The sequence below is a fragment of the Phaseolus vulgaris genome, chromosome 7, assembly GCF_051622355.1.
Source record: "Phaseolus vulgaris cultivar YP4 chromosome 7, ASM5162235v1, whole genome shotgun sequence".
In the NCBI taxonomy this organism is placed as follows: Eukaryota; Viridiplantae; Streptophyta; class Magnoliopsida; order Fabales; family Fabaceae; genus Phaseolus; species Phaseolus vulgaris.
The window spans coordinates 48900867-48922080 of NC_143504.1; the positions used below are offsets into that span (position 1 = coordinate 48900867).

Consider the following 21214-nt stretch of genomic DNA (forward strand, 5'->3'; position numbering starts at 1 on the left):
TCATTAAGTCTTGAGCTACACCTTTCATAGTTGTTTCCCTAAATACATATCTAGTTAACGATGGTGGAGATCTTCCATACACTATTTCAAAAGGTTAGCATTTAGTTGTCCTTTGAAAACTATTGATGTACCAATATTCTCCCCATGGAATGAAATTGGCACATGTATTAGGCTGCTTTGAGCTGGAACATTGTAAATATGTTTACAAAGTCTTATTTAAAATCTCAGTTTTTCCATTGAACTTCAGATGATAAACAATTCTCATGTTTAGTATTTTACCCTGCAATCTAAACAATTCCTTAAAAAGGGCTAAAAAATGTTGGATTCCTATCACTAATAATAAAAGACTATATACTATGCAACTTAATCACCTTTTTAATAAATATTTTTTGTAATAGTTCTTATAGAGTAAGGATGTTTGATGGGAATAAAATAGCCATACTTTTTAAGTTTGTCCACCACTACTAGAATCACATTATAGCCATTTAATTTAGGGAGACTTATAATAAAATTCACGCCTACATCTTCCCAAACGGTCTTAAAAATAGGTCAAGGTTAGAGGAGTCGTTGAGGTGAAAATGCTTAATATTTATTATACTGATCAAACAAGCTACCACAAATTTTGTTTTTGTTTTCTTAATCCAATATGAAGATTGAGCTATTCGCTAATAGGTATGAAAAACTCATGAATGTCCTCCTATATGTTTCATGTTATATTCATAGAGCAATTTCAGAATCCAACTTAATGATGCCAACAAAACCAAACACCCTTATACAAAACCAAAATGGTTTGGATTTTTTTTTTATCATCAATAAATTAATAGAATAAAAATGAGACACTTAAGGGGTGTCCCAACCCTTATACATAATACCCTCATAGTTTAAACAAACAACAATACAAAGCAGAGTTAAGGGAGCACTTAACATTAGAAAACTTAAACTATAAAGGCTTCTCAAACCAGAGGAATTTGATTAGCACATACACCAGCAGAAAAACAGACTGCTGGAATATGAGAAAAGAGACTCCCTCCCATCCTTTTGCAACATGACAAAGCCATCTACATCTTGATTAAGACCAAAAATACACACGGTAGTCTCAGTCACTACTGTAGGCAATTCCCAGGTTTTCTTACTTCATGACCTGATCATTACTTTGTGCCTACATAATTCTTTTATAGCACAGTGGTGATGACCTTCAGTAGCATTGTTGGCCATTTGATTTGCATTTGTAAATCCTTAAAACATAGCCTTAAGCATGTGCAACTTGAGGTTCTTTTGGCCAAAGCAAACACAATCCAGAGACGCACATTCCTCCTTCATCCTAAGTCTATTTCCTGGACACCTCAACTTCATTTATACCAACCGAACAACATGCCAAAACCAGATGGCAGCATCAAACCAAATACCATATAAGAACTTGTAGCACACTTTGATTTAGCCTTGGGGATCAACTTCCTTGGACTGTTGCAACTACCATCAGAGTCACCTATAGCGACAGCAGCCACTTAGGTAACTGGGATCACCAGAACTTCAGTTTATAGCACCCTACATCCCTGCACTTGGCTTATGTCGTACCTGCATAGACTACAAATCAAAGTTAGCTAAAAAATTCTGGCTTCTGATAAGTGTTGTCTTAAGGCTTGCTCCAACACTAGCTTTTCTTCAAGAACCCCTATAAAATGTATATGTGCCTCATCAAAACAACATCCACATAAAGGAGATAATAGTTCCACTTCATTGGCTCATGCTAGGAGCAACATCCTACCACCCTTTCCCAGCTTAGCTTCAGCATCACCAGAACTACATCATCCAGGGGTCCTTGCACAAACCAGCAGTCCACCACAGGCATAAGAAATTTGCCCTGCAATTTCCTCCATTAGACGCTATGATTAACAACTAACCAGGACCTCCAACACACGTGGTAACCATCACCCCCAAAACCATTCAGTAACTCCAACATAAACAGCCAACCAGTGCTATCAGCTTCAGCGAACCACTTTTTCTACTACCCCTAATTCTACTAACATGTGCCTTCAACAATGGGGTTATGACTTCATCAAACAGTAATAAATGGATATGGCTTTAAGAGCATGGAAACCCCCACCTAGACTCTGGTATGGTTCAACCACAACTTCAGACATGGAAACCAATTGATAGCAAAGAAGAAATCTGCACATGACAGTAGACCCATCCCTGCTACTCTCACATCCTTTCCAACTTCGTACTGCTCCTTGCTCCTAGGTTGAACTAATGGTGCTTATTCATACACCTGAGAACCTGAAACTCTGTACAGATAACCACCCTTGCATCTACTAAACTAATCCCACAAATCTGTCCACATAGCACAAATATCCCATTTCGAGTAACAGCAGGTTCTCTTGGCTCCAAACATAGGTCTCACGCCTCTAACTCAAGTTGAGCCCAATTGCTGGTTAGACCTTGGTCTAGACAATTCTATCTGCACCTCCTGGACTCATACAGTCAGCCCCAGACCAGCCAACACTTATTGTTCAGAACCAAGATATCTTGGCCACACTAAAGTAACATCGACCAATCTTTTTGGTTCCATCTCAGCTTCTCCCATACTATGCACACACCTACAACTGTTTTGCTTCCATATACCCTGCAAACAGCTAGTCATCCGACACCCTCTTGGTACCTTCAAATCTTGGACGGAACCGTGACACTCCAGCTCTGTCCAATACTTATCCAACCCCTGCATTCCCCGACCCTTCATCCTTGTTCCCTCTTCACCTTCTATTAGATCACAAGTTTTCTCATATTTACACAACCTTCCCCTCATCTGCTGTCATCCTATTATTTAAAGCTCTTTATACATAATATCGGGTTAAGGGTCCAGTCTGTAAAGGAGTAATTAAAGGAGTTTGATCTATGTTTCAACCATGACCACGATTTAAGTTGTGCCAATTGTAAGATCTCCTCAGCATCTACTACTCCTTGTTTGAATAGGATAGAGTTTCTCTGGTCCCAAATACACCTTACTACGGCTGCCCAAATACCTTTCCAAACCAGATTTTGCTTACAACTGACCTGAACACTATGGAAACTCAGGAAATGGATCTTTGGGTCATTGTGTTGAACTAACATGATACCCAACCATTTGAGACAAAGCGACCAAACAAGTTGTGCAACCTTGCATTCTATAAACAAATGTTGACATGATTCCTCCTTACTTTGACACAAACCACATGCATTTGATAACATGTGCATTCCTCTTCTACTTAGCCCCACCCTTGTTGGAATTATATCTATAAGAACTCTCCAAGCTGTTGTCAACACATTAGGGAATGCTTTAGCTTTCCAAAGAAGCTCAAAGACAATGTGATGGTTACCACTCGTTTGCTTGGCTAGGTATTCATATGTTGAGTTAACCGTATATTGCTCAAGTTCCCCTGCCCCCCACACTTGGACATCACTTATTTCCCTTTTCACCAAGACCATTGCTATGCATTCCATCAGATTTGCTTCCATTTTAGATTCCCACTCAAATCTGTCTCGTCTCCACTGTAGACCCCACCGCCAACCCAAACCCTCCCACACACCTACCTCTTCCACCTTATGCTCCTGATTAACTGACAAAGAATACAATCTCTGGAATAAAGTTTTGAGACTTGACTCACCTACCCACACATCCTCCCAAAATCTTACCTTGTCCCCCCTTCCTAGTTTCCATCGCAACTCTTCTTGGAACCACCCATCTCCTCCTCCCTCCATACAAACCTTTACTAAGTCCCTCCACCACCACGATTGTTGTTTCACAGGAATATGAGGGCAATCTAGTTGTCCACCATATTTTGAAAGAAGTACCTCCTTCCACTTTCCTACTTCTTGTGAGATGAGTCGCCATCTCCATTTGGCTAAGAGAGCATAGTTAAACATTCTGATATCTTTGAACCCCAAACCTCCCTCTTCTTTTGATTTACACAAATCACCCCAACTTACCCATGAGATTGGTCTCTTCTCCTTTCCCCATCCTCAAAGGAATTTCCTTTGTATGCTTCTAATACTTTTATAGACTGACTCTGGCGCTTTGGACACTGACAGGTAAAAAAGAGGTATAGATGTGAGCACTGACTTAATTACACAACTTCTACCTGCCAACGATAGGAATCTCCCCTTCCACACACTTAGTCTAGCTTTCAATTTGTTCAGAACTGGTTCCCAGAACGATTTCTTCCTTGGGTTGCCTCCTACTTCCAGACCCAAGTATTTGAAAGGATAACTCATTTGTCCACAATGAAGGATCCTTGCGTAGCTTGTGAGATCATGATTCTGAACGTTAATTCCAGCTAGCTTTGATTTGTGAAAATTAATTTTCAACCCTGATGCTAGCTCAAAGCCCCTTAAGATAGTCTTCACTATGCGCACATTACTCCATGAATCCTCACAGAAGAAGAGTGTGTCGTCTGCAAATTGGAGGAAGCTGACTTCAACCTCCTTGTTTCCAATCTTTACCCCGGACAGAAGATTGGCTTTTAGTGCTTTCCTTACCAGTCCCGCAAGACCTTCAGCCATCATAATAAAGAGGAATGGTGCTAACAGATCTCCCTGTCTCAGCCCTCTTGACGGCCTAAATTCCTCCGTAGGACTCCCATTCACTAGGACTGATACAGAAGCAGATTCCATGCAACCTCTAATCCATTTTATCCATGTATAGTGGAAACCCAATCTACCAAGCATGTCATGCATAAAGTCCCACCTAACTGAGTCATACGCCTTTTCAAAGTCTACCTTCAAGCACAAGCCACTGTTCCCTTTCCTCCTAAGATCCTCAACCACCTCATTTGTCAGAAGCACACTATCCACCAGACCCTTGGTCCTTATAAAAGCTGATTGACTTTCACCTATAATTGCAGGTAACACCTCCTTTAGTCTCCCAGCTAGAACTTTAGTTATGACTTTGTATACTGCACCCACTAAGGATATGGGTCTTAATTGATCAAGCTTACAAGGATCCTTCACTTTTGGTACAAGTGCGATAAATGAGGCATTACACCCTCTGGGGATAAATCCAGTTTTATGGAAGATCTCCAGAAAAATCATCTTTTAGGTAGTTCCAACTTTTCTTAATAAAGTTGAAGTTAAAACCATCCGGTCCAGGGCTTTTTGATCCTTCGCATTGCCACACCGCATCCTTAATTTCTTCCTCAGAGAAAGCTTCTATCAGCCTCAAACTTTGCACAGAGGAGAGGGTTTTAAACTCAACTCCATCAAGTCTCACCCCAAAGTATTTTAGTGCTTTGAATCTAGTTTCAAATAGCATTTTTGCTTATGAGCGTACAAAACTAGGCTCCTCACACCAAATACCCCCTACTTCAACCCCCTTCACTTCATTCCTTAGCCTCCTCCACCTTAATGATGAGTGGAAAAATCTAGAGCAAGAGTCTCCATATCTAAACCAGTTGGTTCTAGCCTTTTAGCGGAGAAGAGATTCTAATTTTGAGTCAATCTCCCAAAGTCTCCTTACTAGTTCAATTCTGGACTACCTCTCACTTTCCGAAACCTGACCATTGCAATCTTGATAGTTAAAGCTCTCGATATCCTGCAAAATAGACCTCTTAATAGAATTCAAGTTTCCAAAAACTTCCTTATTCCAAGTTTTTAGATCAGCCTTCAGGAGTTTAAACTTTTCCTTTAGCCCTTTTAGGTCACTTCCTTGGTTCGCATATGATTTCCACCTTGCCTCCACCATTCTATCAAAGCCTTGTTCCGAATGCCAGTCATCAATTGATCTAAAGGGTTTTGGACCCCAGTCTTTATCCAAACACTTTATCATCAGAGCACAATGATCAGAGACTTCTCTTCTTTGAACGTATTGCTTACACATAGGCCAACATTGCAGCCATTCTTCAGATACAAGGGCTCTATCAATTCTACTCTTTGTTGTTCCATTTGATCTGAACCATGTAAACTTTTTCCCCACAATAGGCAAGTCCAAAAGCAAGTTTGATTCAATGAACTCATTAAACCCCTTTATCTCACTAGTGAAATCACCCCTATCTGCCCCTTGCCTTTCGATTCGACTTCTTATTGCATTAAAGTCCCCACAGAAACACCACAGTTCAATTTGAGAGGCTTCTTTGCACTTAGACAAATCCTCCCAAAGTCGCTTTTTCTCTTTCAGGGAGCATGTTGCGTACACATTTACCACACAACACCTTTGGGCACATTTAACATGTTGGCCCACCGTAGCAATGTAACCCTTCCCCAAAGAGTGACTTTCATATGTGAAAGTATCTTTGTGCCACATAGATAGTACACCTCCGTTTCCATTAGCCCCTCCATTGTGAATCCACCCAATATTGTTATCTCCCCATAGTGAAAAACATCTAGCGTCCGTTATTTCAACTATTTTTGTTTCTTGGATGCACACAAATTCCACTTCCTCTGTAGCTATACACCTCCTCAAGTACCTAGCTTTTGTTCCTCCCCCCAGTCCTCTTATATTTAAATTAAAAATCAGCATGTAAAATATTCAGGGTACCCACCTCTGCATTCTTCATAAACTCCAAATCTCGCTCTTCCATGCAATAGAGTTCTTGAACGACCTCCTCTTCCTCTCGACGGCAAGCTAGCCCTATCTGTTTACCAAGAATCCATAAATCTACAAGTTCCTCCGAGGGTCCAGAGCTTTGAATGCGGGTATTACAATTGTTGATGTCACCATCAGAAACAGATGTTACCACTGGGCCTTCGTTCAGCAGAAAATTCCTCCTCACTTGAGATGTTCTCACACTCAATCTAACGGACCGTCTTGGGAGGGTATTTGGTTCCCCTAACTCTCTCATCCCTTTCATCTTGCCCCGCCTTGGGAGAGATATGTTTGAACATCCCGCTACTCCCTCCATTTCCGTCATCGGATCTTGTGATGACGACCCACATTGATTCCTACCTTCCACTGTGAGTCCATAGGGTTGTTCGTGGATGGGGAGATTCGAACAAATGTCATCCTCACAACCTTCTTCCTTGCAATCTGATGTCGCCGAACCTACTGTATGGCTGCCATCATCGTCCTTCATAACGATTTCCTTCGTTCCGTCAGATTGCCTAACAGACTTCTACCTTGGGTTCTCTCCAAAGATTCCCCTCATACACGAGTGGGCCTCCTGCTCTCGTTCCTGGCCCAGAGACCCATTGGGTTCACTCAGTGTACCCCTACTTTCAATTTCCACTACCAACTTTGCCAACTCAGCATGCACAAAATGGTAATTTTGTAAAGAGTGACAAACTTTTTCATCCTGAATTGTCAAGGCAGCATCCGCCGACTCCTCCATGCCCTTGGTTTCCCCTTTTATGAAACGTAGGTTTTCTTTTCTCTGTGTAGAAGCGCTGCCCAGAACAGAGACCTTAGAAGAGGTGTTTTTTGTCTTATTCACACTCGATCTGTCACCTTCCTCCATCTCCTCCACACATAGCCACCTCCTCACCACTACACCTCCGTAGAGAAGTTTTCTCTACATAGGTCTCAGAAGAAGAGACGCTATCAGAGGAGTCATATAGATTTCGGATGCACATACATTGACCTCCAAGTCTTGTAGGATGTTCTTCTTCAATATAAATACTCAGCACTTGATCATTAATATTCATGCTCTTAGCCATATTTGCGTTACGATTTTTGAGCAGACGAACTTGGAGTCTCGCATACTCCAGGTTTTCCCACATCGTCGTCGAATCATGTACTGCTACCAATGTTGCTACCTCTCCTACCACTTTAGAGAAGCAATCTTTATTCCAAAACGTTAGAGGTAGCCCATAACATCTCACCCATACAACTTTACGGTCTGCTACGTGTTCCGCCGTCCATGGTTCTATGTTCAGAAAGACACTCTCAAACCATTCCCTGTTAAGTTTAAACAGCTCCTCCATGTTTATGTTTTCTCGCGGAGTAAGGAGAACGAGATTATCCCTCATATACCTTAGTCTTACCATACTCATGCCTCCTTTCACAAATTCGTCACTCAGTTGTTCGAAGTCCAGCTCTTCCCTAAACTGCCCAACCATACTGATTTCCATCCAGGGTGCAACCTGTTGTTCTGTATAAATTATTGGCCCATTCCACTTCTTTTGGGGATCATCTTTAATCGCGTCTGCATATGATTTTCTTCCTGGTTTCACCTGCCAAACCTCCTTACTCTTCTGATAAATGTTGCCACGACCCTTCTCTTGTAGCCACCTTGGATTCCTTGTCTTCTCCATTTGCTTCCCCCTGTTTTCAATCACCACACATAGTTTTGGTTCTCTCACTTATGCATTGATGAGCGTATATTTATTCACACTCAATAGATTTAATCATAGATTATTGGACTACAATAATAAATAAATCCATTGTTTTAATTCAGATTCATATAATTGAGTTTATTTGGGCCTTAACTATTTTTTGGTGTTAATTTTGTGTTTTTATATTAGTTTGAAGGAAGTGTATACCTTTGTAAATGAGCCAAATATGCAAAAGTTCACATTGTTTCTTTGAATCAAAATAGAAAACAAATTCTAAAGAGAAAAATGAGAAAATAAAATCTAAAATATCTCAAACAGAATTAGAAAAAAATCTTCTGCAAAATACAAGGAAACAAAATCCAAGAATTCTGGAAAGTTGGAAACTGAGAAACTGTTAACCAAAGTTAAACCATAATATTTTCCCAAGATCCTTGGAGCATAAAAACCTATAAAAAATGCACAAACCTTAAGAAGAAAGGGGGAAGCTTCACAGGATTTTCTTAGTTTATTTTCTTCTTTGTAATTATTTTGTTTTGCCTCTGCATGGAAGGTTAAAGTTTTTTGGTTGATTTTTCTTTGTAATTCCCCAATTGAGTTTTGAGGTTTTGATCAATAAAAGTTTCATTTTTTAATTCTCTATAGCAGTTTTTAATTCTTAGTTAGTTCGTATTATTCTAATTAATTTCTTAGGCGCATGATTCAAAAGAGAGGAAATAAGTATTCTCATGGAGTATACAAATGGAACAAAGTGGGTACTGATTAAACCAGTAGACGCATGCTTTACTCATGAGTTTCAAGTTTAATCAAATTGACACATGTTCAATTTGGTTTAGCTTTGTTTGAGGATTGAAAAAGGAATAATCTTTAGAGAACATGTGATGAATTCATTGTTGGAAGAACTTGGGATCAATCGGTTTTTATTTGTTGTTTTAATGTGTTTTACATTTTATGCTAAACAATCTCAAACCCTTTTTATCTTTTATTGTTATTGCTAATTTTTCTTACTTGCAGATGGATTATGAACACTGATTTACTAATTTCACTATTGGATTCGTTGGAAGATGACGTGGAGTCTACGCTGAAATAATCTTAATTTGACTGCAAAACAACAACTGTCATGCATCTTCAAATTTTTGTGATAACATTTGTTACCTTATTAGTTTATATATTATTTCAAATCCATATCCCAACCATTTAGCCAAATAATTTTGGACTTTTGACGCCAAAATTTGAACCAATGGCAATAAGAGTCAAACACAATTTTCCCTTTTAAGTGACGTTTTGTACTTCCACATTTTGTTTAGCTATTGTTATCCATCTTAACGAATCATTCCCTTCAAAAGTATGCAATTCCACCCTTTTTAGTTCAAGGCCTCAACAATTCTTTTCCCTTGTCATTTGATTTATTATCATGTACAAATTTCTTTTCTTCTTCACTTCGTCATAATTAAATTATTCTCTCATTTAGAGAACTTCTCATTTTTCTTGATTTCTTGTAGAAGTTCTTTGATTTCTTTCATGTATGACAGATTGTTTTTCATAATAATCATATCTGCTTTCAATTCTACAACAATGTTTCCTTATTTATTGACCTATCTTGATAGAAAAAAATGTAAACTAAGATCTTTTTTCTATATTATTTTCAACAATTATTAACTCGGATCACAACATCAACTTATAAATAAAATCTTTTTGTTTTTCATAGAGGACATTCATTGTCACAACAACTAAACTCTTCTTACAATATAAGAAAATCAACCAGTAGAAACTAATTTTAGAAGAAAAAAAATTATTATATTGATTAAATTATATACTATTTTATAAACTAAAAAATTATTAGGATGTAAAGTAGTTTCTATTATTAATAAAAAATTATAAATTATTAACTAAAACCTTTATAATTAACTGCAATTTATAAATTAATTTATAAATTTTTATTAATAATGAAAACTACTTTTACATATTAATAATTTTTAATTTATAAAAAATATTTAATTTAGTCAATATATTAATTAATTATTTTTTTAAAAAAAATATTTAATAATTTTATTATAGTGTTCAAGATAAGCTATATATGTAGACTTTCTTAGCAAAATTTTATATCCATAATAACTAATTTCTTAATTTTTTTTATTTTAAATTTGTTTCTACAATACATTTTCCATTACTTAATGTGTGATTGATTTCCATCAACAAAACATTTATTGAAAAACATTGCACAAAAATGTCACTTTTAATAGTAAAGTTTGAGAGAAAGTGAATAATTGAAGCTCAAGTGCTTATTATTTTATTGTTGAATTTCTCGTCATGTGTGTATGAAAAAGACAGTTAAGGATTGTTTGCAGATGAAGAGCATACTTAGATTCACTAAATAAGAAACTAATATCTCCCTATTAATTGAAATTTTTTAATGTATACATGACAAAACAAATATAGTTTCAATTTTAACATAATTAAATGATGAAAAACTCTCATAGTCTTTCTTGTAACTAAATATGTTATCATATAAAAAAATTATATTTTTCCCATATTTACCTGGGTAATAACTATAATAGTTATTTCATTACACACCAACTTCTTATATATACAAACTAAAATATCCAAAGATGAGAAAAACATGTTCAAATTAAGTATTAAAACAGTTTTATATTATCATTCAATAATAATAAGTTAATTGTTTTTTATAATAACTACTTTTAATTGTTATTCTTTTATGGGATAAAAGTATAAAACTATTATGCATGGTCTGTGCACAACTATTAAGATTCTTCAATGATAATCTAAAATTAATTATAAATACAATAAATAAATTTAAAACATTTTAAATTCTAATTATAAAATATAATAAATGTATTATATATATACATATATATTCTCTATACACATTTATAATCCAATTCTGTATGCAATTATACTAAGATTTATTTTTATTAGCAAGACCTTATCTATTACCACTGAGTCTAAATTCTCTCTCTTTAGTCTCTGAAACTACTTCATATAACATATGCATGCTGAATTTTGTCCCTTTCAATCAATTACTTTTACATGTTTATAACTATTTAAAGTATTTTTTATGAACCTACATAATTGTATGATTTTGAGCAGAGTTTCATACACAGTGATTATTTTTAGGTTTTTTCAGGAAACATTAAAACATATTTTATGAAATTTCAGGAAAAGCACATAATTAATTATCATAATTTTTTAAAACATATTTTTAAGTAGACAATACTTTTCTTTCACATTTAAAAAGAAAATACAAAGTGGGCATAATCTAAATGCATGGTTGCATATATATAATCTTATTTAATGGAAATGTTTGAAGTTTTGATATGCGATGATGAGATGGAGAAGAATCTAGTAATAGAAGAACCCGTGAATAATGTCTGGCCCGCATGGAGATAGATGGGGTTTTCTTTGTCACTCATCATCACCATCTCTCTCTCTCTCTCTCTGCATGCAGAATATGGCAGAACAACACAGTAACAGGAATATATATTGTAAGAGAATTAGATCAAATTAGAAAACCAAGAAACACTGAAACACTATTATGAGATTGTTATCATCATAACCTCAAATATCTACATCAATCACTAAGGAAACAGAATATATATCTATTAACCCATCCACTTGGAACATTCATTCATTCATACATGCTTTCATCATCATCATCTAAAAACGTCATATTATTTGGAATCGTGCACCATTCATAAAGTATTTTTCAGTTTCTCTTCAATATCTTATGTTCATAGCATGCATGTTCATACATGATTCAGTGTGTACTGGTCTAGGAATACGTGTGGTTTTACTTTTCTTCAAATCATTTTTTTAAACAAAATCAATCAAACTTTAAAATAACCATGGATATTCCAGATGGTGTTTGGTATATAATTAACTAACCATGACAGATAAGGAAAATTAAAACATTTTTTTTCTTTATTATTGGCAGAGTCTTGTTACTGAATTTTCTGCATAAAATGATAAAAAGTTAGGCGCCCACATCTCAAATAAATATATATATCCTAATTAATGAGTCAAAATTGAAAGGCCACCATACTAGCCACATCATTATTCAATAATATATAAGAGTTCTCAAAAACCTATCTTAAAAAATTATTAATTTGTCAATTTCCATCATCATCAAGACCATAATTTTGGAAAACTATGTGCCAAATCAAATTGTGATATGCTTCTATATAAATTAGGTTCGTTGTCATCATCGGAGATAAAATTTGAATTTTTGTAATCATACTCTAAGATAATAAAATGCATGGATCTACAAAATATAACTTTTGAGCAGCTAATTCGAGTGAACTAATTCAGCTATGTAGTCTTCCCACCTCAGAAACAAATAAACCAAGGCTAAATATTGATCTAATCTTTATTCCGGTTGGTTCCAAAAAGATTGGATAATGTAAAGAACACACTGAGAAATGCTTGGTCCAAAGACTCTTTAAAAGGTTTGGAATTGAAATTTTAAAAATGATAAAAAGATGGTTAAAAGGGAGATCTCAGTAAACATAATTAGCTAAGTAAGTCATTGGCAATAACATGATTATATAAAATAAATGTAAAGAATGCACATTGGATTCCAAATTAATTATATGAAGAGAAAATCTGAAATTGGATGGCTGTAGTCAGAAAGATCTAATTTGTGATGGGTCCCTGTTCCATACACGCCTATGGTTTATGAATGACTTGCATGGCTGCTTCCACGGAAGTAGCCCACGCATGGCCCCTAAAGTTAGCGAATGCCAATGTTGATGTTCAAAATGACATGCTTGACCTTTGAAGCAATGCAGGGTTAAACACCAAACCTTAGCTGATTTTGATTAGTGAAATGGCAAAATGGACAATATGTGCTATCCTTCTGTAGCTTTAGATTTGGGTTTGGAATAAAGAGCAAGGAAAGAAGAAAAGAAGAAACCTTTGCAAATTCTCTCCTTAGTGGGGTTTTTTAAGCACTTTCTCTACAAACTAGGATGTAAGAGAATAACACTGAAGATAGAGTGACAGAAAATCCTCAAGGCTATTATGGAGAACAATAATTTGATATTACATTCCACAAACCAAATAATAAGTTTGTGGAAAGTTTACATATACATGATCGAGAGAACATGCTACTTTGACATGAGTTATGAATTATTGTGTATATCATCAAAAAGGTGCAAGACCATATGAGAACTTTAAAAGTACATTCAAACACTTTGCACATTTTATGAAATGTAGTTTTTTTCAGAGCCATAGTGCTTAAATTTTATGCTTAATCCATTTCTACTGCTGCAAATGCAAAAAAATTGGCAGAAAAGTTATGTTATCTGACAAAGTTTTATGCTTCAAGGAATTGAAACTCATTCTCACTGAACATTGCCTATTTTAAACTGGAGAAAACAATTAAAGGAAACAAAATGACTGTACTATTATTAACTTATGCTAACCATGACATGATAATGGTCAGATTATTACATTCACAGTAATGTCAATCAGTGAATCAATCATGTTAGTTGTGGGGTTATTATCTCTGCATGCCAACATGTATTTCACGAGCTTTTCTAAATTATCTCATCAGTTATTCCTCTCTTTTGAGAGCATTCCGAGGCCCTTTTAAGATTTGGGTGTTTATTACTTCTAAAACAAAAGGCAAAACTGCTATCAACTCTTTCTATACCTAAGAAAAGGATAGAAAATATAAAATAAAATGAGTGATAACTATACAAAAAAAAAAATTATGTATTTTTGGTAATAAAATATAAAAGTAAAAGGGGAATTTTACCAGTGAAGTGGGTAGGAGGATACTTCCTAGTCTTTGCCCGGTCAATTCCGTCATCCACATCCCTCTTTTTCTCTCTGCAGACTTCTTAACCTTTTTTAGTCCCCTTGCCTTTTCTTTCACCCAAATTTCTTTCTTTGTTCAATTTTTTCTTAATGTGTTTTACAACTTGCCACTACTTCTTTTGTCATCATCACCTTCTCCACTCTACAAATACCCAGCTATTATGGATTTCTCTTAGCACAATAGATATATTAAGAAAACAAAGTCAGGCTATTGAGTACTGAGATGAGATTATTGTGTTGAGGAAATATCTTCTTTTTTTTCAATATGGTTGTTGATTGCATAGAGGATTCTATTGATGAGCATGTATAATTTTACATAGATAACCACACAGACACACATAGAGATTGGAAAGAGATGTACACATATCTAAAATAGTTGTTCAGAGTTAGCTCAGACAAACAATCCATGTAGCTTAGACAGTGACTTCAAAAATAATCCACCATCATCATCTCCTCTCTTCACGAGATTAATTAGTCATTTTACCTTTTTCTTTTTTTTATTGTAATTTTTTACCACAAAGTAAATGATGTCTTTCTCTGTCTCTGAGTCCCTGCCACCTGTTCACTAGCAAGGTTCTGCATATAATTATTAGTCGTGTCCCGAGCTAGGATTTTGCATTTCTTGGCTCAACAAGGAGCAAAAAGTAGCGATCACGAAACCATCGTAATAAATACATAGCTACGGTTTGGAACAAACAAACAAACCAAGACATTAGAATATCGTATCTTGCTTTTCTTCTCTTTCTTTTTTCCTCCAACTTGGAGTTTTTCTTCAAAGGCAATGTTCCCTTCAGTTATGTCCAATTCCAATTCCTTGTCCGAAGAGGCCACTGTCTCCTGTGGTACAAGAATCGGTGGACTCAATCACGTAGTCACAACAATCATTTCTCCCCAACAGCCTCAAAAGATCAAGAAAAAGAGAAACCTCCCTGGAAACCCTGGTAATGAATTAATTAATTTATCATTATGTATAAGCTCTTTCGAGTTTGTATATATATAGCGTGTAACACACACGTATATATCCTTTCAGTTGACGAGATGTGAATTATTATCAGATGGCATGTGGGCTAGTTAATTAGGTTCATTTTCTTATTTAATTTGTGGACGTTTTTCAGACCCGGATGCTGAAGTGATTGCTCTATCACCGAAGACTCTTCTAGCTACCAATAGGTTTGTGTGTGAGATCTGCAACAAGGGTTTCCAGAGAGACCAGAACCTTCAGCTTCATAGGAGAGGGCATAACCTCCCATGGAAGCTGAAGCAAAGGAACAACAAAGAGGTGAAAAAGAAAGCATACGTTTGCCCTGAACCTTCATGCGTTCACCACAACCCCTCAAGGGCTCTCGGGGACCTCACAGGAATTAAGAAACATTACTGCAGAAAACATGGAGAGAAGAAGTGGAAATGTGAAAAGTGCTCAAAGATCTATGCGGTTCAGTCAGATTGGAAAGCTCACTCCAAAACCTGTGGTACTAGAGAATATAGATGTGATTGTGGAACTCTTTTTTCCAGGTATATATATATATACTCATACATCTATACCACTTCTATTTATTTAGCAATTTTGAAGTGTGCTCATACATTAGATTTAAATCAATTCATGTTTATCTATCAAAAGGGGTTCTCTTAAAAAATATTGGAGGAACTTGCTCTTTATAAGAATGGTAAGTGAGCTTGATTTCACCCTGGAATTTATTTCTTCTTTAAATGCTCAAGTGCCGTGGTAGGTTGCATGAAAGTGGACATTTTCTGAATCCTAAAACTGCCAAATGAATGCGCGGCAATTAACAACAAAAACAAAATCACAATCCAGACATATATCTTTTGTTTTTATCTACTATTTTATCTGTGACTCAATAGCATTTGGATGTTGTTCAATTAGTTTTTTTAACCTCATGATGCATGCACATGCATGTCAGCATGAAGTGCATGATATGTACTATGTTCACATTATGTCAACAAAAATAGTGTTCAATTCATAGGGTTTAAGGCTACACAAAAATTTCAAGGGTGTCAGAGAGTGCTCAATTGTTTTCTAGACTTCTATTCTCTCTCTCTTGACATATATGCACAAATGTGCGTATATGGAGTGGCTGCAGTCTCTAAGAAAATGATGGGATCTATTTTTGTCTACTGAAAAGTAAAAGAAGTATAATTAACATTGTTCTAAAATTTGTGATGATTTCTTACTTTTTCTTAAATTTTTTTATTTTAGCCATTTTTATCTGAGCTTTCATCATTGTGAAACCTGATAAATCTGCAAAAAAATCTGATATGCTAAGTTGCTTTCCTCTAGCATCATCAGTGCATATATGGGATTCATTTCCATTACTTACCTTTGAGTCGTGCATGAGCTCTAGTTTCCCAAGGCTTCCCCCATCATGACGACAATGCCAAGTATCCTTTCACATTGAGTCAGTATATCAAATTTTGGACCAACTTTGGATCTTTTCCATTAAAATCTATATATTTTTCTTCATCAATTACCAAAATAAGATTTGAATTTTAATTTAAAAAACTACTAACATAATTTAAGCCTTTTCCAATATATTGTTTATATCCATGCATAAAGCACACATGAGCATTCATCAATTTTAGACATTCATTTTTTTCTCCTCTCTCCTACTTTAAATTTGACCCCGAGACATGATTCATGTCCCATTAGGTCTAAGCCTTTTTACACTTCAATCCGTGTATGGATTAATTATTACCCCTCTCCCATGCATGATTTTCCCCACCTTTTTGCAAACGGGGCACATTCTACAAAGACGCCACAAGTCCTTCTTCTGGTTTTGCAAACTCCACATTGACATGCATGATTCACTTCATTCATCCAAAAGAGAGAAAAAAAAAGGCATTCGAAATATAAAACTTATAATTACTAGTTTCTTAATAAAATGGTATATCTAAAATGTGAGAAAAGAGAAGATTTTTCCATCCATTAGTTGTTGATTCATGTTTTGATGTTGGTTTTGTTTTGTTTAATGAGATACGGATGCAGGAATATTTGTAGGCTTGTCTTGTGCAGTGGAATTTAAAATTTGTATTATCTGTGTGAAAACTATACAGGAAGGACAGCTTCATAACTCACAGAGCATTCTGTGATGCATTGGCTGAAGAAAGTGCAAGACTGTCAGCAAACCAATTGGCTACAAACACCACAAACCCCTTAGTCCAATCCCTCTTCCTTTTCCCAACCCAACAACAACACACCAACAACAACAACACCAACTTCATCAATCACTGGGACCCAAACCCTAGCCCTAGCAACCTTCCCACCCTCCACAACACCATCAAACCTGAATCTCACAACTTCCACACCCACATCTTCAACAACAGCAACATCTCTTCTCCTTCATTGCTTCTTCATCATCCCCCCAAGACCATGATTACGTCACCCTACCGTGACCTCCACGTCCGCCCCTCCAACGCTGCCACGTCAGCGCACCTCTCCGCCACTGCGCTGCTCCAGAAGGCTGCAACCTTTGGCGCCGCCGCTATCACGGGTCCCAGTCACGTGACTCCTCTCAGCATGGCCGAGTTGGGAACCGTGTCGACTCAGCTCGACTCGGTGCCACCCGAACGGTACATCAACATAAGGGACCTCAAGAATAGCGACGGTCTCACCAGGGACTTTCTTGGCCTCACCAATAGCGACGCGGTTGACGTTAGCATCGACGTCAAGGACATGCTAACGTTCACGGGAGGGAGCGTAGAGTACAACCATTACCACCACCAACCCTCCTACGAGCACCATCACAATAGTAACTCACTTTTCAAGCCACAGCAGGGGTTTGGATTCCTCCGGACAACCACTGGCCCCGAATCCTGGGGAAATTGTGAGTGAACTGCTTTAGTCTGTCAAATTGTAAGCTTCGATCATTCCAAATTTAACAAAATGTTTACTATAATCCTTAATTTTACAAGAGTTGCTCCATTTTATATTACAAAGAAACGTTAACAACACACCTCCTAACATTAATATACTCGTTTTTATAGATTAAAATTTATTGAAAATCACTTTTATTAATAAAAGTATGTGAAGGAGAGTGTGTTGCTAACATTGATCGTTTGTTTAAAATTAAGGACTGAAGTGAAACTTTTGTAATGGAAGTTACTGAATAGATTGTTGCTTACAATTTTAGGGACCAATATGTTGTGTGTAGTATCGAGAAATGTTAACACAAACTAGAGAGTGATTCGAAAACTAAGAGGGTGGAATTCGTAGCTCAATTTACCATTTTCTGATACCCTTTGCAGGAACTTGTATTTTTATTTTACCTCTTTGAATTACTACAGTTAATGCTTTGGTTCAGAGTTTGGTTGATGAATTAATCATTAAAAGGTGTTTTAGTTTTTGTCGGGATTTTGTTTTTCCTCAGGACGTCCTTGTGCTGTTGTTTTCTCAACGTACAATTGTTGTTTCTTCTTTATAGTTTCAGTTACAGAAGTATATATACATTAAGTGCGTAATGAATTAGTTAGTTGTTATGATGTATAACATATGAGACGATGCAAGGTGTGATAAGTTTGCAGTAGACATAGAATTTGTTAGTTGAATATGTGTGGAAGAGTGTGACTATTGGACAGTGCAGAGATGGAGTTAAGAAGAGCGACGACGGTGGCCTTTCTTGTCAGTGTGGAAACAGAGAAAACGTCACATGCACAATTATAATGATTGGTCCTTTTGTTTTTATCACTACCCACGTCCTATCTCTGTCTTCACAGCTTTTTATCTGCTGCTACTACTGCTACTACCCAAACTACTGTGTTTCATTTTTTATATTTCCCTCTAGTTACCTATAATATGATATCAGACAAAAATAACAAGCCGCAACACTAATTACTTATTTTTATCATATTTCTTACATGTTTTTAATCATCTATACTGCTTTTATCAGTTAATTTCATATTTAAAGAAACAAAATAAAAACTTATTATTTATTACATCCAATATAAATAAATATTCAACATTAATGAAAAGTATTTAGTATATGATATATGCAATGCTTCATAATACTCTTTAGGAACACTGACAAATTGTTAAAAAAATAAGAATGAACTTACACACGATAATGCCAAGTTATATATATAAATACTCAGATATATGTTATTATATATGTACTATAACGTGGTTTTTATTAATATGGTCCCCTCGTTTCATTTAAATCCCGAAGTTAAACACTTTTCAAACCTTTCCATATTAAAGAGTTCAACTTTGATTTGATTTTCAAAATAATTATTTTAAACTGGTCATGTTGAAGTATATGACAATTACATTCTCAAATGTATTTTGATTATATTATATTGAATATTAAAAACTTGCTTAAAAATATCTACTCTCAAACCTTTTTTTTTTTTTTAATTATAAGACATGATTGTATCTGTTATATTAGGAACAATCATATTCAAACTGGGTCAAAAGACAGTTTTCCTTAAGCCAAATAACATCACCAAATGATAAAAAATTTGAGGAAATAAATGATAAAAAAAAATCTTTTAAATATAAAACACAACTATAATTATACCTAATAATCTCGAATTCAAGTCTACTTATGCTAAAGGCTTTAAATCATAAATAAACTGTATTTGCTGTCTACATTCTAGAATTTCATGATAGACATATAGTTGTATCATATGCATGAGTGTATGTAGAGATGCACCTCATGTGATAATATTAAGAGAATGATAGATAGATGTACATAATTTTTTACGTGCATATATCATGTTTCTAGATTATAGAAAAATAAAGAAATGATATATATGATCTTCTGTTAAAATGAACTCGGTGAATAAAAGTTGACTAACTATACCAGAAAGTTTACGAGAAAGACAACTTCTATGAAAAATCAGAGGCATATATTTCACCTAAGAAAACTTGTAGTGCCATGAGTTTCACTTTTTTCTGCGAATGCGATATATATGTAGAATTTTAACATGAAATAATACAAGTAGATTATCTCGAAAATTATCGTGAGGTTATCACATGTCGGCAAGGGGATAGCAGTCACAACCATGCAAGTTTTGGAATGACTGAAATACCCTTGCTGTGAACCCCATGAAGGAGAGGGAGAGATGCTTTAGAGCTAGAAACCACAACATCTAATGAACAAGTGAAATAATTCTGTAAATAAAATAAGAAATCAGTAAATTATTACCGTATATGACTATAATTTTATATGTAAAAAAATCCATGTTGGTGGAAGATATGAAGTTCCCTCTATAATTGGTGAAATAAATAACCACAATCTAAATTTGTGCATAAAAATCTGTGACAGTGGAACTTGTCATGCGTGTTGAACATTATTTGCATAATAATTTAGTTTAGGTCTGTGTCTGATAGCGAATGATGCAGATTGTGAAGCTTGTGGATTAGAAATGACACCATTTTTGGATTTAGCAGGTAAATGCCAAAATCCTCCATGTCGCTAGCTTTTGTCTGCGTTTGTGCCATGCAACACTTAGGATCCAAAAGGGTCAAGTGCCCATTATTGTTTCAATTAAATTTATCCAAAGAATTTTCGTCAATGATATTCATTCAAATGGAAACAGCTCATGTCTGGTTTTTTTATGAAACCCAAATCTTAGCCCGTGAGTCAATGCGGGCACTAAGTAATATTGTAATGACTCTCGTATATAAGATCCATGAGGGTCCCATCAGCTAATTAATTTACGTACGGTGAAAAAGGTGCAAAGATATTGCACACTTTGAAGTCAAGAAAGAAACCATTATTTTCTGCGGTGTATGTAGATTCATTGTTCATATATAGACAATTTTATTTTCTCCATTGATCCACTTGGGACGAAAATTGAAAGCTCCAAAACCAACTAGGATTTAGCTACTTTGAGGGAAATGGGGGTGGCCACAGTTATTGGCTACGCATTAACCAAATTCCAAGAAACTCTTTTTCTTTTTGATATGGTAGTTTTGAAGTAATGGAGGCTTTTGTAAAGAGACGCTCCAAACCATGGAAATGAATGTAGGTTAGGAGCGTGAGTGAAAAGGCAAGATAAATTTTACGGTGTTATGGTGGTCCGGTGGTAATCAATTAAAAGGAAAAGAGAAAAGAAGAGTACAGAAAATAAAGGAAAAAGATGAGAAAAAAATGTCAACGGTTATGAAAAAAATGGTTGATGCACG

At 35.6% G+C, this 21214-nt stretch overlaps 2 protein-coding genes across 2 annotated transcripts; one reads left to right on the top strand and one right to left on the bottom strand.

Annotated features, from left to right (window-relative positions):
* Nucleotides 1-5503: 5503 nt before the first annotated feature.
* On the bottom strand, nt 5504-6271 carry LOC150025968 (uncharacterized). Its single transcript, XM_090304840.1, has one exon. It carries the CDS (start codon nt 6269-6271, stop codon nt 5504-5506), a length of 768 nt encoding a protein of 255 aa, XP_090160966.1.
* Nucleotides 6272-14020: 7749 nt separating this feature from the next.
* LOC137829758 (protein indeterminate-domain 12) lies at nt 14021-18431 on the top strand. The gene is made up of 3 exons (XM_068636661.2): nt 14021-15014; nt 15189-15585; nt 17143-18431. The coding sequence occupies exons 1-3, from the start codon at nt 14855-14857 to the stop codon at nt 17918-17920; spliced, it is 1335 nt and encodes a 444-aa protein (XP_068492762.2). The 5' UTR covers nt 14021-14854; the 3' UTR covers nt 17921-18431.
* The last annotated feature ends 2783 nt before the right edge of the window (nt 18432-21214 follow it).